We start from the raw sequence: 27,487 nt of genomic DNA, 5'->3' as shown, positions 1-27,487 counted from the left end.
CCATGCATATATTCCATGCACATCTCACTATACATCATTGTTTATAACAGTAGTATTTATGCCAGATGTACATAAGCCTTATAAAAGGGTCCATTTATCAACAAGTTTTATCATGTGCAACAAGTTTTAAAACCAATCAGCCAATCAGCTCCCAAATGTCATTTTTCAAATACTTGAGAGTAAGAAGCTGATTGGCTGAAGCACCATTTATCATACAAAACATGTTTTAAAACTTGTTGCAGATGATAAAACATGTTGCTAAATGGAACTCAAAGGGTGAACTTAGACACTAGAATAGTAGTGTATATGGCAGAGATGTGTAACAGTGTTTGCAATCATTGCTAAAAATCCCATTACCCTATCTACATTAAATATAATAATGAAGTGTCACATAAAAATAAACAAATAGTGAAAACAGTTATTAATCATTTCAAGTCGCATCTTCAATATAAAAGTAATTACATGCTTACACAAATGGAAAATCCAAATTATATTGAAGTAAACGTACATTAAGTATAAAATGAACTAAAACAAATAACTTCTGTCTTATAAAAAATGTGATCTCTTTGCCTGCAGTAATCTAATCAGAAATGTCAATTAAGTAATATGAGTAATTTACTGTGTTTTCATATAATGCAGCTGCATAATAAAAAAAAAAAGCTAATAGTTTGGGTCAGGGAGAGGGAATAATCAGACAATCAGACGCGACTAGTTTAGCTGCTAATAGCCATCATCATCTTTATGTATACAACCATATTTTATAATGCCAACCTTGTGTACATACAGTTACTGTACTTGTCTCATGCTTGTCTTCTCCTTCTTGCCCGCATTCAGGATTTACAGGTGTTAAGCTGGGAATACATTATACAATATTGGTACTTTCAACCAATCTACATGTCTAACCCATCATTCACTCAATCATTCAATCTGGATGTGCTGCACGTCCAATCAGACAATTTTAATGTTTGACACGGTGTTGTTACATTCAGCATATGATACATTGCACCATCGTACAGCAGATTGTGTAGTGTGTGCGGCGATGAAATGTATTGGTGCATTGAATAAGGAAATAAATATCTTATACTCACAAATAATAACCCAAGCCCTCATAAGTGGAGAACGCAGAGTCTGAGAACAAAAAAAAAAATATTATCCAATAAACAAAAATGACTTATTATTAGAACAATTTCTCTTACTTTGAGAGTTGGTATTTTGTTTGAGGAAGAACTTTTTTTTTTCATTATATTACTACATCCATGATTTTTAACCATAGTTTTGGCCTACAATGGCTTCATTATCACATTTCCATCTTACAATGGAATAATGGACAGATTATGTCTTCCTCCTTAAAGAAGATTGTTCTTATTCTCACTCTGCTGTGGCATCGATAGAAGTTCTCTTCTTTTTCAGTGCTGTTATTATTGTGATATCTTGCTCTATAAGGTTGCACCATTGACCAGGGCTGGATTAAGGCTTTGGGCACTTAAGACAAGTAGGCCCTTAAGTATTGTCCACGGTGATGTTCAGTTCTAATATATCTATATAGGTTAAATATGCATGCATGCAAAATAACAGTTGTGTTTATACACACACACACACACACACACACACACACATATATATATATATATATATATATATATATATATATACACACATATATATATATATATATATATATATATATATATATATATATATATAGGTTTGTAGCGGCCCGGCACTCCCTTCGTCATGGCAACCACCCTGGTACCTTCTGGTTCAGTGGATAGTGTAGAAATAAAGCAGGCAGCAGCACTCGTAGGATTTTTCAAAAAGCCAACGTTTCGGGGCTGGCACGCACCTTTTTCAAGGTGTGGGTGAGTAACGTTGGCTTTTGGCTTTTGTGTGTATTACACTTTTTGAAAAATCCTACGAGTGCCGCTGCCTGCTTTATTTCTACTCTATCCACTGAACCAGAAGGCACCAAGGTGGTTGCCACGACGAAGGGGATTGTAATAGATGGTTTCTATACTATTACTCCACCAGGAAATGGGTTAGTCTCAATTTTGGGGTTACTGTTCCTGAATGGAATTTGTCGGCATCGCTAGAAAACCAGCTAGGGGAATATCTTCCATAATTGTCACTGTCTTATCTTTGAGATAAGATATTCCCCTAGCTGGTTTTCTAGCGATGCCGACAAATTCCATCCAGGAACAGTAACCCCAAAATTGAGACTAACCCATTTCCGGGTGGAGTAATAGTATAGAAGCCATCTATTACAATCCCAGATCCCCATAAATAAATAATTTACATATGTCGCTATTGGGATAACTTGGCATGAAACTAGACATGTGTTAGGTATTAACAAACATTTTATCCATTGTGTATAGGTTGACCTCAAAATGAGATCGTCCAAACAGATAGGGAGAACCTCTATCTGAATAGTTCATGACTCTATATTGAGTGTTTCCTTGCCCTCAAACATTCATTGGTATGTATGCAATCACGATAGAGGATAGGATAATATGATGTTATGAGTTTAGCTCTAATCCGGTATTTACTTAAGCAGCCCATACACGTCCCGATGCGGGCGTGCGTTGTGGGCTTCAATAGCACGGATCACATTGCATTGCATGTGCATCCGTTGTGCATGTAATGCGATGCAATTTGATGAAACCTAAGTACAAAAAGTATGTGCAAGCATATACTTTTTGTACTGTGCGATGAGGTGCCGCGGGAGTGCGCACCTCAAAGCACAGAACGGACAGCCCGGCATTGCAGCGTGTATGGGCTGCTTTATACAGACCGGTATCACTTAATAGAAATACCCCTACTACTGAGATCGACCTAACATTGGATTTGTCTTCAGAGTAACTCTCAAACCCCCCAAGTTCAAAGGTAAACATCTGGGAATGAAATAGAATTTGGCCCCAGGAGGGGAATGTACTGTAAACTTATATCCATAGTAATCTAACTTGTTTTTATGTCTGCAGCTATCCGTTCAATGGTACGCGGATACAACCTATAACAAAACACTAGAAACTGTTATACACACTACATTATTGACAGAGAGGGTCTCAAAACCTAAACGTAAGTTTGGAAAACCTAAATCAATTGTATTACGTACCTAAAGTAAAGAGAGATCATATCCGTAAGGAATAATTTACCCTCTAAGATATCTAGACTGTGAAGTCAAATTTATTAAGTAGTAATATTCTAAAAACAGCGCATTATCTCCACCAGGAACTCCAGAAATTAAAAAGGATCTTGTTGTTACAACATCTGTTTGGGAATACATCCTGTTTACAAGAGTCGTGGGAATTTTTGTCACTTCTATTTTTGGTATGTTACCCAAAAGTTTTGAATAATCCACGACCAACCCTTTGGAAACCGTTTTCTTTTACCTGTTCTTTTCACCTGTTCTTCCGTATCTGTATAACTTCAGCCAATCATCAATTGATGTATTTAGATGACGCGGCCAATTAAGTTGTAACCGTAATTGTTTAAAAGTGAAGTCTTTTGATTTTATTATCAGTTTTTATTGTCATTATAGAAGTAAAATGTTTAAATTGTTATTATGTATTTTTAAAATATATACATCTCTATGTTTGTAGCGAACCCCTGATGAAGTCCCTTTAGGGATGAAACGTGTTGGACACGTCAGTTTGCTAATTTGAAATATCTGGAATGCACTATTGAACTTTTTATGGTCTGGACCATCCACCACTGTTATGTGGAATAAGAAACTTTTTAATAAATGTGTATAAACTTTGGACTTTACTTTTATTTTACTTTCTAGTTTGTCGAAGGCCTATAGAGACCCAATAACTAAAGGTCTGAACAAGGGCGCCAACTTACGACTGCTATCCATTTATACATATATATATATATATATATATATATATATATATATACACACTGCTCAACAAAATAATTGGAACACTTAAACAACACAATGTAACTCCAAGTCAATCACATTTGTGTGAAATCAAACTGACCACTTAGGAAGCAACACTGATTGACAATCAATTGTGCATGCTGTTGTGCAAATGGAATAGACAACAGTTGGAAATTATAGGCAATTAGCAAGACAACCCCAATAAAGGAGTTGTTCTGCAGGTGGTGACTACAGACCACTTCTCAGCTCCTATGCTTTCTGGCTGATGTTTTGGTCACTTTTGAAAGCTGGCGGTGCTTTCACTGTAGTGGTAGCATGAGACGGAGTCTACAACCCACACAAGTGGCTCAGGTAGTACAGCTCATCCAGGATGGCACTTCAATGCAAGCTGTGGCAAGAAGGTTTGCTGTGTCTGTCAGCATAGTGTCGAGAGCATGGAGGCAATACTAGGAGAAAGGCCAGTACATCAGGAAATGTGGAGGAGGCCAACAACCCAGCAGCAGGACCGCTACCTCCGCCTTTGTGCAAGGAGGAACAGGAGGAGCACTGCCAGAGCCCTGCGAAATGACCTCCAGCAGGCCACAAATGTGCATGTGTCTACTCAAACGGTCAGAAACAGGCTCCATGAGGGTGTTATGAGGGCCCGACGTCCACAGGTGGGGGTTGTGCTTACAGCCCAACACTCTGCAGGATGTTTGGCATTTGCCAGAGAACATCAAGATTGGCAAATTTGCCACTGGCACCCTTTGCTCTTCACAGATGAAAGCAGGTTCACACTGAGCATGTGACAGATGTGACAGAGTCTGGAAACGCCAAGGAGAACGTTCTGCCGCCTGCAACATTCTCCAGCATGACCGGTTTGGCAGTGGGTCAGTAATGGTGTGGGGTGGCATTTCTTTGGGGGGGCTGCACAGCCCTCCACGTGCTCGCCAGAGGTAGTCTGTCTGCTATTAGGTACTGAGATAAGATCCTCAGACCCCTTGTGAGACCATATGCTGGTGCGGTTGGCCCTGGGATCCTCCTAATGCAAGGCATTGATGCTATGGACTGGACAGCCTGTTCCCCAGACCTGAATCCAATTGAGCACATCTGGGACATCATGTCTCGCTCCATCCACCAACAGACTGTCCAGGAGTTAGCGGATGCTTTAGTCCAGGTCTGGGAGGAGATCCCTTAGGAGACCATCAGCCACCTCATCAGGAGCATGCCCAGGCGCTGTAGGGGGTTCATACAGGCACGTGGAGGCCACACACACTACTGAGCCTTATTTTGACTTGTTTTAAGGACATTACATCAAAGTTGGATCAGCCTGTAGTGTGTTTTTCCACTTTAATTTTGAGTGTGACTCCAAATCCAGACCTCCATGGGTTAATAAATTTGATTTCCATTGATAATTTTTGTGTGATTTTGTTGTCAGCACATTTAACTATATAAAGAACAAAGTATTTAATAAGAATATTTCATTCATTCAGATCTAGTATGTGTTATGTTAGTGTTCCCTTTATTTTTTTGAGCAGTGTATATAATGTGTGTGTGTAGACATAATAAAAGTGTGAGACTTGGTGAAAAAGCCTGGTCAGGAGGTATTCTGGCGGGGTGGGGGGCGCTGATCCGTGAAGGATGACGATTTGTACATATTTGGAAGCGTATATATGGCCGTCAAATAGGTATACAAATGGATATGGCCGGCTCCAACATCTGAAAATACAAATCCAGTAAATATGGCAGATTAGAGTCGTATTTTCCCTGGGAAACAGCCGTATCCCAGATTCTTAGTAAATTTCCCTCATAGTTTAATACTGCTAGTGCATGCATGAAGACATACCAAATTGATGGCAAAAATACACTGTTAAAAACACACCCTGGGTCCTTCCCCTGTATTCCTGTGGGCCAATCAGACCCTAACTGGCTGCTTTTGTATGTGGCCCACAAATGCAGGGCTGCTTTAAGCTACGAACACTACACGATATGCTCAATCAAGGGAGATCCAGAGAGCACCATCGGCCGGAGGACCCTCCGACAGAGACCACTGAAACAGCGGTTGCAGGGACAGCAAGGGAGGAAGTAATGGCTCCTGTAATGGGGGGCAGTGAACTATCGCTCCTGGCCCTACTGACTCCCCCCCGCTCCCCCCAGGGCCGGTGCAAGTCCCCCGCCCGCCCCAGGCAAAAAACCCCACTCGCGCCGCCCGGCCGGGGGGGGATGGAAGGGTGCGCACGATACTGTGGCACGGGGGACGCGGACAATACTGTGGAGCGGGCGGCGCGGGGGGAGCGTTGATTTTCGCCATGGGCAGGATGGGGGAGGGGAGAGGGAGGATTACAGACTCACCTGCTCCCCGCTCCCTGGTACCTCTCTATGGTACCTCGGCGGCTCAGTGCCGCCCTCTAGCGGCTCTGCCCCCCCGCCTAACTGACTGACTCCACCCCATGCTGGCTCTCTCTCCAGCCGCAACTACAGCCAGGGCCCCTGACATGCTGGCCCATCCCCCAGCCTCACAGCAGGCCTCTGGATCCATCCCTGCTGGCCATGGTGTGCTGAAGGGGAGATGGCCTGTTTTGAACCTTTTCACTGCCGCCCTGGAAGTAGTGAAATCAAGATGGCACCGCTGATGGCTGCCTAGGATCTGTGCCACCCAGCCAAAACATGTACCCATTGTCTCCCCTGTAGTGTACCCTATTTTTACTGTTTTTTACTTGTTACCTACAGTGTCTGGCCAATGAATGGCTGCCTGGGTGCTGGGCAGCTCAGTAAATATATGTTCCCCATTTCCATATCCCCCATCAGAATACACCTAGTGCATATGTGGACGTGTCCTATATCTTTACTGTTTTACTTGTCTACCTATCTGGCTGGTGCAATCACCAAGTGGTGCCATTGAATGACTGCCTGGTTGCTGTACAGCTCTGTATATATATATATATATATATATATATATATGTTCCCCATGTCCATGTCCCTCATCAGGATACATCTAGCATATCGGGGATGCGTGCATCACTATTGTTCAAACATACTGAACTATATGCACGATAATATCGTTAACAATATTGTTATCATACATATCATCTGCCTTTATCGCATAGTGTGTACAGGGCTTTACTTTTACACTGCAATATAGAGTACTTGTGAATTAGCACGGTGCCCGTTATGCAGTTAGCGTAGCGGCACTGTCAGAATCCACATAGTGTTCGCGCGCCCAGCGCAGGCAGCGTAGTGTAGTGTTCCTGCCCTTTCGCACCTAGCCGGAGCTTACGTAGTTAGCGTAGTCAGTCAGCGTTACACAATTAGCGTAGTCAGTCAGCGCTTATTACATTGTGTGGACACCATTGACCATTTAAACCTGGCTGACATGACAGGTGTGAATGTGTTCCTGAAACACCCCCACTATCCACGCCAGCCCGAAGCGTGGCGAGCGCACGCGTTACGCGTCCTCCCGACCTTTTCACACCCCCACTATCCACGTCGGCGTCGAGTTGATGTTATAAAGTGTGGCGAGTGCACGGATTACTTTACATGTGTTCCGTGTCTGCTCGCTGCGCTCGCCACACTTTATAAGATCAACTCCACGCCGACGTGGATAGTGGGGGTATGAACAGGTTGGGAGGACTTGTAACGTGTGCGCTCGCCACGCTTCGGGCTGGCATAGATAGTGGGGGTTTGAAATGGAGGCATTTGCCAGATTAATCCCAAACCAATGGACAATAAGTGAATTTCCCAGTTTAGGTACTGTGTCCATAAAGCGGTATCCTTTCTCAGTACTAAGTACTTAAACACACTTAAATACACCAGGTATAATTAGTACACAAGATTTGGTATAATTTTGCACGCCGCAGGGAGCCGGCGGCAGGCAGGGAGATGGAAGCCTCCCTGCCTGCGCCGGAGTCTGTGTGGGGGTAGGAGGGCTCCGGGGACACAAGCAGCACAATCTGCCCCACCCTGGGAGAGCTGGCAGGGGCGCTGTGTACGCTGACTACGCAGGGCTACCGCGAAGTCACTATGCTGACTGCTGATAACGCGTAGTTATGGAAAATTACTTTATAACAAACAATAATTCTAAATCAAATCAAAATGGAAACCTATCAAGGACAGTGATCAGCCATTAAACCTCCTTCATAGTTACCTCCAGCCCCCGTGCTTGCCTGTTCTTCCTCAACTGCCTGCCCCTGCCTTCTCTAATACCCCTTTTACACCAAAAACCCTGGTCGGACCCTGGTCTTTGAACGCTGGAGTTTCCAGGGTCTGACCCTGCGTTATACCCCATTTACACAGCACTTTGACCTGGGTCGGACCTGGGTCTGCACCATTTACACTGAACCTGGGTCAGCACTGCCTATCCTTGTGGATGTCGTTAAAAATGCTTGCTCGTTGCCAAGGGTGGTATAATTTGCCAAGGGTGGTATAATTATATATATATATGTGTGTTTGAGTGCCGGTCTTCCACTACATATATATATATATATATATATATATATATATATACATATATATATATATATATATATATATATATATATATGTAGTGGAAGACCGGCACTCAAACACACAGATGATATTACTTGCCAGGTGCCATCCAAATTGAGCACGGGTCAGCGTGGTCAGATATAGTAGATTTGTTGCCGTCACTCTGGTCACCAGAGTAACGCCAACAAATCTACTATATATATATATATATATATATATATACAAAGCATGTACATACACATAGGCAATAAATACCCAACAATCCAACATTAACCCGCCCCCCATGTCCCACCCGATTGGCTGATCCCACAGCCTCCCCGGCACGAAGCCCGCCACACACACCTGTAAACGCAAGTCACATCAGACGCAGGACACCCGGATCACAGCAGGCAGCGCACAAGACTCTCACACTGACCTGCGCTTCCGCCCACGTGACCGGAGCGTCCCACCATCGGATTGGCTTGACAGGCTGCGTGTCATCACCCCGCAACAGGAAGCTGGAGCCTCAGACAAAAACGGTTTCTATGGAAACATCAAACAATAATAAAACATCGTAAAAATCACGTTTAAAACCATCTAAAATGATTTGAAAGGAAAACATAGCATCACAATAACATAATGATCTCTAATAATGTAATACGGTATCCAAAATTGGATTATACCTTCATAGCAATGAATACATAGTACGTGATTGAATACATAGGTGATTGTTCAGGACTTAACTGATTACAGAACTGAATGCATAGTGATGCAACAGCTTAGTGATGTTAGAACTTACTTACCACTTAGTAATAATCCAACAGTAAAGTTTAAACAGGAACTTGATTGCATTCTGAAATTGGCTGTTGATGATGGGGTTATTGATCTTGAATTGAAACAGGCATTAATGGTAGAGTATCCTGTAGTGCCTTTGTTTTACACCCTACCGAAGGTGCATAAGGACCCTGTGCACCCACCTGGGCGTCCAATTATATCATCCAGGGGGTCCTTAATGCACCCGGTAGCGGTGTACTTGGACTCTATTCTAAATCCTTGCATACAGAGATTGAGTACCTACCTGAGAGACACTACGTCCTTGTTGTCCATCCTTGCTGGTCTCTCAGGTCATGATACCCTTGAGGGTGATTGGGTAATGTGTACGGCGGATGTCGCAAGCCTCTACACCTGTATCCCCCATGATGCAGGTGTGGAGGCTGTGCGTGCGCTAATCACCAGTGATGAGGATTATGATGGCCCACCTGTGGAATTTTTCATATGTCTGCTGACTTTTATTTTAACCAAAAACTACTTTCTTTTTGAAGGAAAATACTATTTACAGGTGGCTGGCTGTGCCATGGGGTCCGCTGTGGCCCCGGCATATGCCAACGCCTTTATGCACCATATCGAACAAAACCTCTTTTTCAAAGATGGTACCCTGAGGTCTGAAGTGCTGTTGTATAAACGGTACATTGATGATCTGCTGATCTTCTGGGGCAGTGACAAATCCGACCTTGAACAGGTGTTCTTGGACCACAGCCACAGTGGCAGTGTGGTTGGGTTCACTTACACCATGAGCACTGAGAGGGTGGAGTTCTTGGATGTCGCAATCACAAGGAGGGGTGCTGTTATTGGCACTTCTCTTTTTGTGAAGGCGACAGACAGGAACACCCTTCTGAGAAATGAAAGTTTCCATCCTGCTCCATTGCGCAAGGGGCTCCCGTATTCCCAATTACTACGTGTGCGGAGAATTACATCTGATTTAGAGGAATTACCGGGTGCCCTTCAAGCAATGGTAGATAAATTTGTGTCAAGGGGATACCCCAGAATTGAAATGGAGGTCCTCAAAAATAAAGTTATGCACATACCCAGGGATCATTTGTTAAAACCCAAGACGGTTCCCGCCAATAATAAACTGGACAAACGGGTACCTTGGGTCAACCGCTACACCATCGGTTCTGAGAAGAAAACTAAGAGGGTTAAAAATTTATGGCCATTGGTGTCTTCAGACAGTGATTTACCCCTTTTACAGAAATCCAAGATACTCCCCAGTTACACCAGGGGTCGTAGTATCAAGGATAGGGTAGTTAAATATGACATCACTGGTTGGGATAAAGCCCCCCCTGTCCAAAATTTTCTCTCTAGGAAAAATGGTTGCTTCAGGTGCTTGGGCTGCACCACGTGCAGGTCCATGTCAGCAGGAAATTTTTTTACCCATCCGCACAAAGGGAATAAAATCTTCATTAAATTTCCCCTGACGTGTTCTTCTGTTTACATTATCTACACTTTGACCTGCCCTTGTGGACTGACCTATGTTGGGAAGACCCAACGCTCTTTTAAAGAGCGGATGGCCCAACATAGGTCAGCCATACAACAAGCCCTGGCTAGTGGCCACAGTGATCAGCCTGTGGCCAGGCATTGTTCGATTTTTAAACATAATGTTGCCAGTATTCGTACTATGATTATAGATCATGTTCCGCCCCTAACTAGAGGGGGGAACAGGAACAAGATCTTACTTCAAAAGGAGAGTCGTTGGATTTTTGTATTAGGAACCATGTCCCCGGGGGGCTTAAATGAAACACTGGGGCTCCAGTGTTTTCTTTGACTCTCCGGGATGTTACATAGGTGTCTCTATTTCTTTATGTTTTTCCTGTACATGTATATATATAATTTTGATTTACCAGTATAGCTATATTTGATTATTTGTCATAAAGATCAATTGTCATGCCATGCTATATGCTTTATTGTTATTCTGGGGCATCGTCAGACTGCTGACTTTCAGTGATCGTACTATGTATTCATTGCTATGAAGGTATAATCCAATTTTGGATACCGTATTACATTATTAGAGATCATTATGTTATTGTGATGCTATGTTTTCCTTTCAAATCATTTTAGATGGTTTTAAACGTGATTTTTACGATGTTTTATTATTGTTTGATGTTTCCATAGAAACCGTTTTTGTCTGAGGCTCCAGCTTCCTGTTGCGGGGTGATGACACGCAGCCTGTCAAGCCAATCCGATGGTGGGACGCTCCGGTCACGTGGGCGGAAGCGCAGGTCAGTGTGAGAGTCTTGTGCGCTGCCTGCTGTGATCCGGGTGTCCTGCGTCTGATGTGACTTGCGTTTACAGGTGTGTGTGGCGGGCTTCGTGCCGGGGAGGCTGTGGGATCAGCCAATCGGGTGGGACATGGGGGGCGGGTTAATGTTGGATTGTTGGGTATTTATTGCCTATGTGTATGTACATGCTTTGTGTCCCTGATGACGGAGGTGATTCCGTAACGGCGTAGGACCGCTGAATAAAGGATTTTTATTTCTTCAAAGAGACTGTGTGAGTGCCGCCTTCATTCTGCTAATATACAACAGGATTCTGTGGAGTTCTTTTGGATGGCACCGCAGCAAGCTACACTTCTAACAAGTTGAGTGCCGGGTGTTCCTGTGTCTATATATATATATATATATATATATATATATATATATATATATATATATAACAATCCAATGCTGCCGGCACTCCTAGTGTCTTGTAAATAACCGCTCCAGGTGCCAGAAGAAGCATAAATAACAGTCCAATGAGCCCACAGACGTGGGAATGAACGGCACTCAGGGAGACTTAATAAATGCAAAAAATGTGTATTTGAAGAATGAAGGTGGATCTGTTATTGTTGTGGTTATATTATGTATCCTGTGTCTTTGCTTGTTTTTTATTGTATTCTAATATTGTGTTTTGTTTTATTTTTTTCAGACACATCACTTAATCTGGCTCAAGATGCCCTGATATCAACATCATGTCGACACTCTGATTGGTCGACTGGTCCCTTGGCAACCATGACTCAAGGTGGCGCTAGTGGGTGCCACAGGGAATATTGGATCCGGGATGGTCATCCTCACATGAGGTCCAATGCTGTGAGACTATTGGGAGCAGGATCCGGGTGGTGAGCAGTGTCTTTTTTTATTTTTATGTTTCATGTTTTTCTTTGTTTGACCTGGCCTGGGGGACCCAATTACGCGCCGCAGCTAGCGCCTGTCATGATCGGATAGGTGGCACGCACGCGCTGCTGTTCTGTGGAGCGCAAGCATCAGGTTGCTTGGCAACCTGTACCTTGTGCCACTGACAGGATGTGCGTTGCACGTCACTTCCGGCGGACGGAGGCGGGCTGTGGATGCGTCTGCGGTGATCCCAGGACCAGGTGAGTATATAATGTGTGTTTGCACTGTATATGATTGCTGTAGGTTTGGGGCTGAGGACGGGGCTCATACCCCGAAACGTCAAAACCCCATCCACCTTCATTCTTCAAATACACATTTTTTGCATTTATTAAGTCTCCCTGAGTGCCGTTCATTCCCACGTCTGTGGGCTCATTGGACTGTTATATATATATATATATATATATATATATATATATATATATATAAAAAATGTATAAATATATATTATATTTATATAAATATAATATATATATATATATAAATATAATATATATATATATAATTTATATATAATATTTATATATATATTACATTTTTATAAATATATATATATATATATATATATATTACTACTGCTTCAATAAAAATTTTGAGGGGGTTGATGGGGAAGCTGTCTCCGGGTGCTGGGAGGTGGAGGGGTCCCTGCGGCTGCTGAGGGGAGGGGGGTACCTGTCAGCCTGAGGTCGGAAAGGGATGATGTGAGCCGCTGCTGTACCTCCGCCCGCAGCCGCGAAGTTCCGGGGGTACTAGTTCCCATGCGCTGGAGGGACCGCCGACACTGACTGTCCATTCGCCGCAGGGACCAGCTGCCGGGGGGAGGTACAGCAGCGGCGCACATCATCCTCTCCGAGCTCAGGCTGACAGGTACCCCTCAGCAGCCGCAGGGACCCCCTCCTCCCGCAGCAGCTGGGCACAGCTTCCCCAGCGCTGCACGCTGTGGACCATTTACACTGCCATTTACACGGGTCCTATCCGGGTACTTCCCAGCTCAGGACCTGGGTAGAGGACCCATGTAAATGGACACGGATATACCCCATTTACACCGCCAATGATCCGGGTCTGACCCGCCGCTGACCCAGATTTTTTGGCGGTGTAAAAGGGGTATAACTCTGATATTTAAACCTTAATCACATTAATTAATTAATTACTCATAAGCATTGAGTCTTATTGGCAATCTCTGCTTTCAATCATGATGTCACAATTAACCCAACACCCAACTTCCTTGTTACTAGGGAAAGATTCAGTGGCCTTGGGGTCTACGCATGTGTGGTCCTGTTCTCATAATGTTGACAAGTTTGTGGAGACTAGCTGGCTATCCTTGCTACTGTCAACATCGAATTCTTAAACTTATAAAACCAAAAAACAATTTTCTATAAGAAATCACTCTTCCAGCAATATTCAGCCATTTTATAATGTTGTTATGCAAGTCATAGTTGACAAAATGGTTGCTGCTTCTGACAAACACATGCTGCTTAGCGCAAAGGGTAGGCCTCATACGCCGTGGCTATTACCTTGTGCAACAAGCTAATGCCATCTGCAGCAATAATAACAGTATTTAAGAAAGCAGAGTGTAATAAAAGCATAGAATTATTGATGTGTTAATTTCTGTAATTTCTGTTTTAACACTACGCTAGGCAGCCGTTGGGCTACGCTGACAACGTAGTTTAGCCTACACTGAAAACGTAGCGAAGCCCAGTGATATTACACAAGTACCCAATATAAATTTGTGCACAGTTTGAATCTACCCCACCCGCTATGTAACATTTCTTTGCTAAGGTGCACAGATACACGTTCTTTTTTTTTTTTTTGCTTTACTCCCAACGGAATTAGCCTCTAAGTGAGCAATTTAATAGGAAGTGATCAGGAAGATAGAACTGTGTCCTAAAGGCCAATGAAATGAGGAGAAGACAGTGATCAACTGTTTTAAAAGAGCACAGAAGTCCAAGAGGATGAATATGGAGTAATTACCTACAGTATGCTGTTATTAGACAATTGATCAGTTTTGTTAATGAAATGTTGTTCGGCGGAGGCTGATTGCAGAGTGTTGGGAATGGAGTAACAAACAAGAAAATGAGATAAGCAGTGGTACACAAATTCCTTAATAGAATTCAGTGCAAGATTTATTTATTTATTATTTATTTATTAACAGTTTCTGATATAGCGCAAGATGGAGCAACTTTTGCAGAAATGCTCTCTCAACATCAGAGATGCGCCCCAGGCGAGTCGGGGTGGGGGCACCCCGGTGCCCGGGGGGGGGGGGGGTTGGTACCTGTATTATAAAACTGGCTGCGTCCCTGCAGTGCTGGAGCGGGCAGGGGTGTCCGTGCCGCGGGGGTACCTGCGGCGCTGTCACTGTGTATAAAGCTGCTGGCGGCGGCGGGGTCCCTGCAGTGAATAGAGAATAACTAGCGCTATGCGGCGGTGTGGGAAGCGCTTCTGATTTTGAAAACACTTGCCACACGCTGATTGGCTGAATCTCAGCCAATCAGCATGCGGCAAGTGTTTTCAAACCCAGAAGCGCTTCCCGCGCCGCCGCATAGCGCTAGTTATTCTCTATTCACTGCAGGGACCCTGCAGCCGCCGACAGCAGCTTTATACACAGTGACAGCGCCGCAGGTGCCCCCGCGGCACGGACACCCCTGCCCGCTCCAGCACCTGCCCGCTCCAGCACTGCAGGGACGCCGACAGCTATATGCACATGCTGGGGGTGAGGGGCGAACTGCCGCCCTCCAGGTGCCGGCGCCCTAGGCAAATGCCTAGAGCTGCCTAGTGATGGCGCCAGCCCTGTATAGAAGTCATACGAGGGGGGTGGGGGGCTCCCATCCATTTCCTGCATACTCAGTGTACAAACTAGGCGATATAGTAAAACATATCGCTTAGAAGTTCTGAGCGCTATATTTTCCTATATCGCCTAGAGTGTATGGGGCGTAAGACTCCAGCGTGGGCAGTCTAACCCTGGAGGGAGCTATGTGTAGGTGTCCATGGAACCCTACCTTGGAAAACAAAGCTTTTGCCGATGCATGAGACCAGACCGTTTCCAGAATGACTGTGCAATTTTCAGACTTATTTATGGAAATATGGTACAAGTGATTACTTCATACTGATGACATAGGTGCAATATTTCTGAAGATATTACCGTGGCAAAGGCATAGTGGCAGCAGGACAAGGTATTAGTAATTTGTTCAGGGTGCGTAATGTGGATCCCCCACCACCCAGGAGCTCATGTGCACTGTATAACCTGCTTCCATTATAGATGCGCCAATAACCCACAGCTAAAATCAAAGGCCTGGATATCACATTTTTTTTATAATGGGCGTTTTGTGAGGGACTCGGTCTGAGCATACCTGCCAACTTTCGGGTTGCCCCATGTGGGGAGTGGAAGCCGGGTTGACAAACAGTAAGTGTGATCTCACAATGAGTGGGTGTTACAGGGATGTGCACGCGTATTCGCATCATTGGCCTCCCCAAATCATCTAGTTTCAGTGCCCATTCTGGGACAATTGCCTCTCAGCCCGATTCTCGGGTACCCTCCCAGCCCATCCAGGAGTGTGGGCAAGTATTGGTCTGAGTGTTTGATCTGACTTCCTTGAAAATAAAAGCCGATGATGATGGAAAAGGTAAATTCTCAGATAAAATCCCTGTCCTGGCCTGTCCATGCCTACTTCATTTCTTGAATGAAATTTGAGTTTTTGGGATAGATAAAAAGATATGCTTAAGCCTTAGGAGGAGAGGTGCCAGGCAAGGGTCAATGGTGCCCATAAAATGCTGAGTGTTCCCATGGCTGGTCCCTGGCCCCTGTCCCCGAGCATGTGCAGATTCCCATCCAAATTAATTAGAGTGTCCCCCTAAGGACGGGATACGTCATGTATCACATATACATTCCACCCTTTATTGCGTGCATACTGGCGTTTACCAACAGCAGATGCATGAAAATTGAAGCAAGGTACCGTTCTGATATTTTTTAACAAAGTAATTTTTACTTGTTATAATTCAATTATATATTGTATGTCGATATGGTAATTTGTAGTCTTTATTGTGGATAAATTCATATAAAAATAATAATTTAGCGTGTAAGTGGCTTCCAGTTCTTTACAGGCGGAGTTAGAAGAACCACACACCACAAGGGGCACACAGACTGCTAAACACAACCAAAAGCCAATGTATGAAAACACAAACACATTTGCTTTATATAAAGTTGCACAACCATCTAGAAAGATATCATTCTTAAGGTACCACCTCACCCTGGCTGGAGCCCCAGGGCTGTGCTGGCTTTGTAATTCTAAGCTGTTTTGATAGGTGAAATTCGACTTCTAATAGTGGAAAATAGATGGATAGACAGTTAGATGTTGATGTAAATTTTTGTAATGCAGTTTCAGTAACATTAATGTATGAGATAGAGATGGATGCACTTTAGATCAGCTCTGTATACCCATCATCTTCTCATGAATATGAAACATAGAAGGCAGTGGGAAATTACAGAGGAGTGCTGAGGAGCGCATCACACAAGGGCATTTTTTTTTTTAAAGAGCAGCGTTTGATATCAGTCAGATTGCTGGTTCCTCATATGGGGCGGGATGCAATAAAGTGAAAAATGTGGTGAAAACCCAATTTTCTATGTTTTTACCGCATTTCCGAACGCACTAAAACCCGTACACCGGGGTACCACTGCAGTGCTGTGTGAGGGATCCCTCCCAACATGCCCCGCAGCCAGTGCTGCATCGCAAAGGACAGCTCTTATCACTGAGCTGTCCTGCTTTAATAATCACATATGTCAGTGCAAATGCGATTATTATGAATGCAGTAGCCGGTGAAGTGGGACAGCAGATGTTAGAGCATCCCGGCCATGGTGCTCTCCAGAGCAGGAACTGCAGCCACAACCTCTATGGACATGGGGAGCACCAGTTATGTGAAACCATTATACATACCTCCCAACTGTCACGATTCCGTCGGGACAGTCCCGATTTTCGGGTCCTGTCCCGACGTCCCACCCGCGGCAGGCATTGTCCCGCTGCGGGGGGTGGCAGTTGGGAGACCCCCCAATCTAGTAGAATAGACGCTGTGCGCATGCGCACAGCGTCTATTTTCGTATGAAAATGAGGTTGCGGCTAATTAGCATAAGCCGCGCCCTCATTTGCATACGCCCCGCCCCCTTTTCGGGCGCTCGCGCAGCTTCGCCGCGCGAGTGTCCCTATTTCATCCGGACACAAGTTGGGAGGTATGCATTATACAAGGCCTGATTCTGAGTCACATGCAATGCGTCAAAAGCTTGTACGACGCATGTGTCACACTTTGTGCACACATAGGCGCTGTAGTTGTGATTGAGATGCACAATATCAGAAATGTATTGGAAATAGCAGTGATTGCAGCTGTGCCAGCAACATAGTGCAGGGGAGGGCACTAAGCACATAAACATTAGAGATGTGCACCGGCCACTTTTTGTGTTTTAAGTTCTGATTACCTTGAGGTTTTGGGTTCTAATGGGTTTTGCCAAAACACACCCTAAACGTTTTGTGTTTGGATTTTTTTGGTTTTGGGTTCTGCTTTTTTTTTTTCCCGCATAAAAACTGCTAAAATCGCAGAATTTTGGAGGTTTTATTTGCTCCTACGCTATATTAACCTCAATAACATTAATTTCCACTCATTTCCAGTCTATTCTGAACACCTCACAATATTGTTTTTAGGGCAAAAGGTTGCACCGAGGTAGCTGGATAACTACGCTAAGCCACACAGTGTGCGGCACAAACATGTGGCTCATGTAAGAGTGGCACTGCAGCGGTAGTACTAGGCACCAGACAGGTGCCTAGTACTACCGCCACACTTTATACACTCGCCACACTTTATAAAGTCAACTCCACGCCGACGTGGATAGTGGGGGTATGAAAAGGTCGGAGGATGTGTACCGCCGCCCCTCGCGGGCTCGCTGCTCTCGCCACGCTTCGGGTTTCCATTCATCGTGGGGTGGCGTTAACAAGGGGGGCCATTTCACCCATGAGGGGGGGTATGCAATTAAAATTGGGGTTTCAGGGGACTTTTTACATTGTGCCCAATGTAAAATTGGGTCTCAGGGACCATTTTACATTGATTGCAATGTAAAAATCGCGTCAATCGCATCGCATGCGATTTGGTTGCATGCGATGCGATCGACGTGATTTTTTAGGTCCCGATGCTTGAGATAAAAAATTGCTGGCGCCGTGCTAGGAAACAAGTACCAAATTATATATAGCAGCCTAGTATGTAGTTGTACTACTAGGTAGGTACACTTAGGCAGTAGCACTGCTAGTGGCAACAGTGGACTGAATAAATCATACTGGCAACCTCTATTCACAGTATTCAGTGCAGGCAGCACCAGTGGACTATATATAATTAAATTAATTAAGTATTAATAATATAGCAGCGTAGTAGGTAGAGAAACTAAACTACTAGGTTGGTAGGCAGTAGCACTGCCAGTGGTCAACACAAAAGGTAGTTACACACCACCAGTAGCAGACTATTATGCACCAGCAGAATTTATAATAATTAATTTTATTATTAGGTACTGCTTGGCAGTTAGGGTGGCCAATCCCGGGATCGGGATCGGCGGGATCCCAGGATTTGGCCCCTAAAACGCCGGGATTTCAATCCCGGGATTGGAGTTTCCAATCCCGGGATTTCGGGATTAGACTGCAGTCTAATTCCGGGCAGCATCTGAGCACTTGCTCAGACGCTGCCCGGCTTCTCCCATACCCGGCGTGCGGCCTGCGCAGCGTGACGAGGTCAGAGGTCACGCTGCGCAGGGCACAGCCGCTCAGCCTTCCTCCGGCCCGCCCAGCCATCACGACCGCCTGCCGGTCCGCCCCGCCATCACACCCAGCCATTCTTCACGGCAACCCAGCCAGCAGCCCTCCCGCACGCATACCTGGCTCCCGGCCACCCAATCAGCCCGGCGGCCCACTCAGCAACCTCCGCAAATGTAAGTAAATAGTGGGCGGCCAGGGCGTTTTTTATTATGCATGTGGACATCTGTACTTAATGTTAATCAAGTAATCAAAAGCTTCAAACCTGCATCCACCTTGGTTCTAGTAATCGTTTGTTCCTTTTCCAGTAAACTTTAAAATATCTATGCCACAGTCTAACCTCTACACTTGGCTTTATCTCGGAGCCTGAACACTGCCGTTCAATTTTTACACTTGTGTTAGATAGAGATAGGGATGCCAATCCCGGGATCCCGGGAATCCCGGGATTGAGCATTTTTCAATCCCGAATCCCGGGATTGAAAAAATGCCCCGGGATTGGCATCCCTATTGGCAGTGGCACTCAGTGGCACATGTCAGTGCACCAGCAGCATGGAATTATTTTTTACAGTCACACGCAGCACAGGTATTATTTTTTAATTAAATTATATATAGCAGCCTAGTATGTACTAGGTAGGTACACTTAGGCAGTAGCACTGCCAGTGGCAACAGTGGACTGAGTAAATAATACTAGCAGATTCAGTGCAGGCAGCACCAGTGGACTATATATATATATATATATATATATATATATATATATATATATATATATATATATATATATATATATATACATATATTATAATATAATTAATTATTAATATAATATATATAATATTACAGCACAGCACCAGAGGTAGGCCCCAGCACAGAGGAGACAGTAGTACTACAAGTACACAGATAGACTGTTCTCCTTGCTAGGGAGATCCCACCCTAAGCAGAGAGGAGAACAGAGTACACAGCAGCACTGAGGGAGACAGCCCCAGCGAATAAAATAATTACAGCACAGCACACCAGAGGTAGACCGCACAGAGGAGACAGTAGTACACATTATAATATAATTAATTATTAATATAATATATATAATATTACAGCACACCAGAGGTAGACCGCACAGAGGAGACAGTAGTACACAATTAGACTGTCGTTCTTGCTAGGGTGATCCCACTCTTAACAGAGAGGAGAACAGAGTACACAGCAGCACTGAGAGACAGCCCCAGCGAATAAAATATTGCGTTCAAGGTCAAGCTCAAGTTTAAGCCCCAGCAGCAGCACCAACACACCCTCTCCCAACCCACTACTAGACAGGAGTGAAGATGGCGGGCGCGGCAGCCGCTATTTAAAGCCTCGCGAAATCCGGCGCCGGGCGATGACGTTCTGCCCACGCGGACAGACCCGAGTCAGACGGGAATTTCCTAGTGCTGCTCGGAACCGGGCTCGGAATGATGATGTCCGTGGGGGTTTGGATCTCTGGAATCCGAGTCTGCACATCTCTAATAAACATGTGAAGATGTATGTAATATATGTGCTCGCAGTGTATCAGGGATCGGAAGAGGACTGCAGTAGGTAACATTCCATAGCACCAGGAACGTCACAAAGATGCAGTTGCTAATGTAGTGGCTGATAATGCTGTAAGTTCAGCCTTATGGCCCCCATACACTTGTGTGACTTCTCCAGGGGAAAAGTCGCACGCGATCTCCCTTGAAACGCCCGATACACTGCGGGCCTGATTCAGCTTCACTTGCTTAGCAGTAGTCATCTGCTGCTTAGCGAGCAGGTTAATGCCCCCCTCCCCGGCATGCGAATGCATGTGTATGCTCAGTGTATGGGGTAAGGAAATCATTTGATGGTTGCCGACAATCGAATGACTTTTCGCGTTGACTTTTATTTGGCTCGGAAATGTCTGTGAACAGGGTGTACGCTGACGTCATGTGACGTCAGTCGCTCGCAACTTGCAGGCTTTGCCATGGCTGCATTTGCGTGGGGATGCCCAGTGGTTTTCTGGGCGCACCCACCGCTTTTGGAAGCACGCTCAGGAAACGTTGGGTGCCCCCATGCATCAGCCCCATGCCCACCCCTCTGTGTAAATGCCTCGGCGAATGACTAGGCTGCAGCCTGGGGCGCTGGGTCCTGGCAGAGTGCAGTGCCGGCACAATAGATTGCACTGGGATGGGAACGCTTCCTGGTACTCCTCGAGTTTAGGCCAAGTAAGGTCTCATGAGAACTCCCCTAGAAACTGTAGGAGCAGCGGTGCCTGCTGGGATTGCCGGAGTCAGCGAGCCAGGGACACCGGTAAGAGGCTGTAATTGATGCCACTGCCACCATTGCCAGCACAGTCAGTGTGGTGAGTGGCAATATGAATGGAGCTGAGGACTGAGCCTGCTATAGATTTTTTGCGGAATATGAGCAAATAAATTGGTGGTGGGGAAGGGAGGGGACAACTTCTGTATTAGCCAATAATCTTATATGAAATCGCTTGGGTATGGGTGAAAACCGGACCAGGACAAAACCGCCGGACCGGACATCAAACTCTGCATTTTGTAGCTTGTAGCCTCCGGTCCGGGGGGTGTCCTGTACGGGGGGGCTGCCTGTCACACCTGTCACCAGGTAGAGGAGGAGGGGTAGAATAAAGCCTCCCTGTTTGGTCCGGGCATGTAGCAAAAACCGGACGGTCCGGACCACACGGGGAGGCTGTAATCTCCCCTTCCCCATATCCCTGGTGATAGCTATCAAAGGTATCCCCCCGGACAAGACATCCCCGGACAGGACACCCCCCGGACCGGACTCTACAAGCTCCGGACTGCAGATTTTGATGTCCTGTCCGGCGGTCCGGAGTGTAGTCCGGTCCGGTTTTTACATAGTCCCAAATCGCTCTATCATGTCGCTACTGGGAGATAAGGCGAATCACCAGTCTCAATAGATGGAGCTGCAATAACATAACCGCTTATGATTTATTTTTATGCATATTCCATAGTATAATTAATCACGTGTTATACCCAAAACAAGTTGAACAAAATTAAATTTTCTTGGTTGTATAGACCATTAAAGACTGGAGATTCAGTGACGTATAGCAACAAACAAACCGTATTGCTGGCCATCCACAGTGGTGTGCAAGTTCATTCCTCCGCACTGGGAAGGGTTAAACACTTTACCTGCAACCCCACAAGCAAGGAAACTATTTTCATCCAAACACATTGCAAGCAATGGAGCAAAGAGTTAAAAAGGGAATGTGCGGCAAGGCCACGCCCAGAGGTGAGCGTAATCTGACGTCTTTTAGTCAATTACCATTGATGTCATCTGCAATGTGGGCGGAGCCTTGCAGTTCAGCCGCGTGCTGCTCTCATGACCATAGTGTAGCTGCACTAGTAGCTGCTGAACTTCAGTGAGTGGCTACAGCAGCGCCTTCTGTCGCTAACATCGTGCGGCAGCGACGTCGTTACAGAATGGAGGCGCAGCAGCAGCCGCCGCCAGGTAGGGCAGACACTCCTCAGTACACGTGGCTCGGTACATGCTTGGTAACGATTTAATACATAATGCATATATCCGATACCTGTCATTAACTGGTTACTAGTTACTCAATATATGCAACAGGGTTGCCTACCTGACCCTCTTCTTCAGGGAGAAAATGCTGTTCCTGGACTTCCCTGGTAATGTTTGATTGCCATCACCTGTGGTAAAACACCTTTACCTAGCTCACCACATGTGATGGCAATCATACATTACCAGGGAAGTCCAGGAACAGAGCATTTTCTCCCTGGAGGAGAGGGTCAGGTAGCCAACCCTGATATGCAAGCATCAGATCTAATGAGCCTTCAGTTACATACAGTACATTGTGTGTGTGTGTGTATGTGTGTTCTTCCTTTTCTGGAATATCTCAGGTGAGAGGGGGCAGCTCTGCTTATGTAATGGGACCTTCCCCGTCTAGGTATACATTGTGAATTCTGTCTGAGCTGTATCAGATCACTTATGGTTAATACCTATATGGGGAGGTATACCTATATGGGGAGGTAACCTACCTATCTCAGCAGGGAAACTGTGTGACTCTCAATGATAGTTCTTAAGGTGCCCATACTCTAGTGCGATACTTGTTTGTTTGTTTGTTTATTTATTTGCAGTTTCTTATATAGCGCAGGAGATTCCGTTGCGCTTTACAATAGTAGACAGTGATAAAACAAACTGGGTAACAACAGACAGACTTGGAGGTAGGAGAGTCCTGCTGCAAGCTTACAATCTATAGGGACATAGGAGGGGAACACAAGGACAGGCACCAGAAATAGCATAGCCGTCTCACCAAGTTACAAGTCCAGAAGGGAAGCTATATAATACATAAGTGCCTCAGAGGGTTATGCGTGTAGAACTTAAATATGATAGGCTTGCCTGAAGAGGTGAGTTTTCAGGGAACGCTTGAAAGTTTGGAGGCTAGCGGATAGTCTTATTGTGCATGGAAGGGCATTCCATAGGATGGGAGCAACCCGATGAAAGTCCTGTAATAGTGAATGGGAGCTAGTGATCCATACAGAAGAGGTGCAGATCTTGCGCAGAGCGGAATGGTCGAGATGGGAGATATTTTGAGATAAGTGCAGAGATATATGCTGGTGCAGTATGGTTAATAGCTTTATATGCGAGTAGAAGTGTTTTATATTGAATACGGTAAGATAAAGGCAACCAATGGAGGGACTGGCAGAGCGGATCAGCAGACGATGAGCGTCTTGCAAGGAAAATCAGCCTAGCAGCAGCATTTAAAATGGATTGTAGTGGTGAGAGTCTGTTCTTGGGAAGACCAGCTAGGAGACTATTGCAATAATCAATGCGGGATATAATGAGTGCATGGATAAGAGATTTAGTAGTGTCTTGTGTGAGATACGGTCGTATTCTGGAAATGTTTTTTAGATGCATGTAACATGATTTGGAGACAGATTGAATGTGGGGAAGAAAGGACAAGTCAGAGTCGAGGATGACCCCTAAGCAACGAGCTTGTGGGGTAGGGTAGATTGTCGAGTTTTCAACAGTGATGGAGATATCGGGATGGCAACTTTTTGGTACTTATGTATTATCTGGACTCCCATGTTAAATGCATCCCATTTTTTCATACCCCTACTATCCAACTACGCATGGAGTTGATTTTATATAGTGTGGCGAGCGCAGCGAGCCACCGTGCCCGAAGCGTGGCGAGCGGACACGGTCTCATAAGAAAACCGGGAGCCCAGATATTACATAAGTACCAACTTTTCTTAGTTGGCGGGAATATAAGTAATTCTGTTTTGGAAATATTGAGTTTGAGTTGGCGAGAAGACATCCAAAATGAGATGGCAGAGAGACATTCAGAGTCTCGGCCCAAAACCACTGGTGACAACTCTGGGGTTGATAGATTTGAGTATCATCTGCATATAAGTGATACTGAAATCCGAAAGAGCTGATTAGTTTGCCAAGCGAGGAGGTATAGATTGAGAAAAACAGAGGACCTAAGACTGAGCCTTGCAGAACTCCAACTGACAGAGGTAGTGAAGAGGAAGTAGAGTCAGAGAAGCGATCAGATATGTAAGATGTGAACCAGGAAATGGCTGTATCATTAAGACCTAGGGAGTGTAGTGTTTGTAAGAGGAGAGTGTGATCCACAGTGTCAAACGCAGCAGAAAGATCTAGAAGAATAAGCAGTGAGTAGTGGCCTTTAGGCTAAGCAGTTACCAGATTGTTCACCACTTTAGTCAGTGCTGTCTCAGTGGAGTGTTGAGTGTGGAGCGAAAGCCTGACTGAAGCGGGTCTAATAGGGTGTTAGAGTTAAGAAAGTTTGTGAGGCGAGAGTAGACAAGCCTCTTGTAGCTTGGAGAGGCATGGGAGCTGAGAGATAGGACGATAGTTAGAGAGAGAGTTAGGGTCAGAATTGTGTTTTTTCAGAATGGGAGTAATCACTGCATGTTTGAACAGAGATGGAAAAGTACCAGTAGCAAGAGAGAGATTGCAGATTTTAGTTAAGGTTGGAATAAGCACAGGAGATAGATTTTTAATGACTAGTGCAGGTATAGGATCAAGAGGAGAGGTAGTAGAGTAGGAGGATAAGAAGAGTGCGGATACTTCCTTTTCATTTGCGGGCTCAAACGAAGAGAAAGAGCCAGAGGGTTCAGGTGTGGAAGAAAGCGGGTTAGAGGTTGTGGAGCATACCATTTCATCTCGGATGTTATCAATCTTGTCCTTAAAGTAGGAGGCAAGTTCTTGTGCACTGATGGTAGCCGGAGGAGGGGGAGGGTACAGAAGAGACTTAAAGGTGTTAAAAAGTCGCTTAGGGTTGGTGGCATGAGAAGAGATGAGAGATTGTCCCTTCATATGATTAAATTGTGTGAAAAGTGACATTGCATGTGCTTTTTCTCCAATTCCAGAGGTAGCATGTATTGTATGCAATCCTAGCTGCCACCTGACGATTTATCGACAATCAGAATCCCAACTTGCATGGGCTATTTTCCATCGTGGGGGTCCACGACCCCTATAAAAGGAGAAAAGAAAAGGTTGCAAGTGTAGCTTGCCACCAAACCAGCACCTTGGTGAGCACAGCACACCCTCTAGGGCAGTGGATCCCAATCTTTCGAATCACGGCACCCTAGAGTATCATAATTTTTCCACAGCACCCCATGGCCCAAAAATATATAGAAAATTGAGCAGATTGTTTCTTAGGTTCAGTTATGTGGTAAAGGGCAGGATTTACTTCTGATTGTACACCTATTTTATGATTGGCAGCCACCAGCACTGGTTTTGTCCATAAGTAATTGATCATACATAATTTGAATTGGTCCTGGATTACCAACCCGTGGCACCCCTGCATGTGTCCCGAGGCACCCCAGGGAGCCACATCACACCGGTTGGGAACCACTGCTCTAGAGGCTTAAATGCGCTTTATTTTCCAATTGTTACTATATACGCCTTAAACAGGGAATTCATTTGTTTGTATTGACATCTGTCTGTCAGGTGCCAGAGGGAGCAATTCAAATTTTGCTCTATTCAAGCTGGTGCAGGGTCCAGCAACCTGGCATTCTGACCGGGTTAAAAAAAAGGGTTCATATATCCCAGGGGTCCTCATACTATTTGCTCTGGAACCCCGTCAGACAATAAAAATAACTACAGGACCCCAGCAAATTACTGCAGAAGGTCATCACATCACATGTGTAGTCAGCAGACAGAACATACATGGCAGCATTGTGGAGGCACAAAATGATGGGAGGAGTCTAATATTACAGACAATTCAACAGATTTTTCAGACTCCTTGAATCACTGACTGACATTAGAAAAGTCATCAGCCTGATAGTCAGCAACATGGGGACGCGACCTCATGCTGAGAAAGTCGGGACCCACTTTGGGGTCAGAATCCACAGTTTGAGAACTGTTGATCTATTCCATTCACACTATGGAGGAGGTAGCACTTTGAGACAGTATCAGCTCCAAGCACTGCCTCCACCCCTGCCTCTCTATGACGCCCTTGTCTGGCGTCGGTGGCCCAGCAAATAGCGGGTCGCTGTGGGAAGCTGACTCTTGCAAATGCTGGGTTGCTCCCGAGATGGACCCATGTCCAAATGTGACATGAAAAGGGTATTACTTTCTTGTCTGGTGTGAATGGATTAAGAGGCTGCTTTATGTGGTCTTTTCATATTCATAATTAAAACAGCAATAATCCTTTAACCTCTGATTTAATGTAATGTACTATAAAATCTACAAATATAAAATAAAAATCCTACAAGAGATTTGCAGGGCAATGTGTGAACGTCCAGTGGCACTGACTGTTCTGACACCTGCAGCTATCAATTTTGGGAGCTGCAGGTGTCTGTGCCCATTCACTACAGCTAGGGAGAGGAGCAAGATTTTGCACATGCCCAAAGGAGACAGTCATGGGAGAGACACAGCACTAGGCAATCCATGCTGCTATAATACAACTCCCAATAAGTGACTAGATTCATGCAGATTGGGAAGTAGTGTCATTTGAATCGGCTGATTTTTCCTGTATGAGATCCTACTTCAGGTGCCCTATGTGCACTGCACTGGAATGTCCAGGTACTGTAATACTGAGCAAGGTATTATTACTTAAGGACCATGTTAATGTTAAACTTTGGGTGTTTACTAGTCCTTGAAGGCGCTTATATCTCTGTGGTCTTCCTGCTTTGCATAAATGCAAGTGAAATTACAGTAGATTTTATAGATCAGGCCTGGCCAGCAAGCTCTCATACTGTTCAGAAACTACGAGTTACTTCATGCACTGCCACAGTTTTGCTATTAGAGAATGCTGAAATGGTGGCAGTGCGTGCTGGGATGTGTAGTTTCACAACCGCTGGAGAGCCACAGGTTGGGCCAGGCCTGATCTGTTTCAACAAAGACTCAATCTATATACTTGGTTTATTTCTACGGACCTTTCTGGATGAAGACCTGCA

At 45.0% G+C, this 27,487-nt stretch overlaps 1 protein-coding gene and 1 long non-coding RNA gene across 2 annotated transcripts in view; one reads left to right on the top strand and one right to left on the bottom strand.

The window, feature by feature from the left end:
- Nucleotides 1-782: 782 nt before the first annotated feature.
- LOC146045146 (uncharacterized) lies at nucleotides 783-22,540 on the bottom strand. The gene is made up of 3 exons (XR_014465372.1): nucleotides 22,365-22,540; nucleotides 16,551-16,619; nucleotides 783-851 (listed from the first exon to the last, which is right to left on the bottom strand). It is a non-coding gene; the product is annotated as an uncharacterized LOC146045146 (long non-coding RNA).
- Nucleotides 22,383-27,487, top strand: part of LOC146045143 (putative oxidoreductase YtbE) — a 15,191-nt gene continuing 10,086 nt past the window's right edge. Inside the window, exon 1 of the mRNA XM_083163839.1 lies at nucleotides 22,383-22,550. Coding sequence (XP_083019965.1) covers nucleotides 22,523-22,550 — 28 coding nt within the window. The 5' untranslated portion in view covers nucleotides 22,383-22,522. The remainder of the gene's footprint in view (nucleotides 22,551-27,487) is intronic.

The sequence above is a fragment of the Crinia signifera genome, chromosome 11 (assembly GCF_055691185.1).
Source record: "Crinia signifera chromosome 11, ASM5569118v1, whole genome shotgun sequence".
NCBI classification, from domain to species: domain Eukaryota; kingdom Metazoa; phylum Chordata; class Amphibia; order Anura; family Myobatrachidae; genus Crinia; species Crinia signifera.
This window is presented reverse-complemented; position numbering and strand designations above follow the sequence as displayed.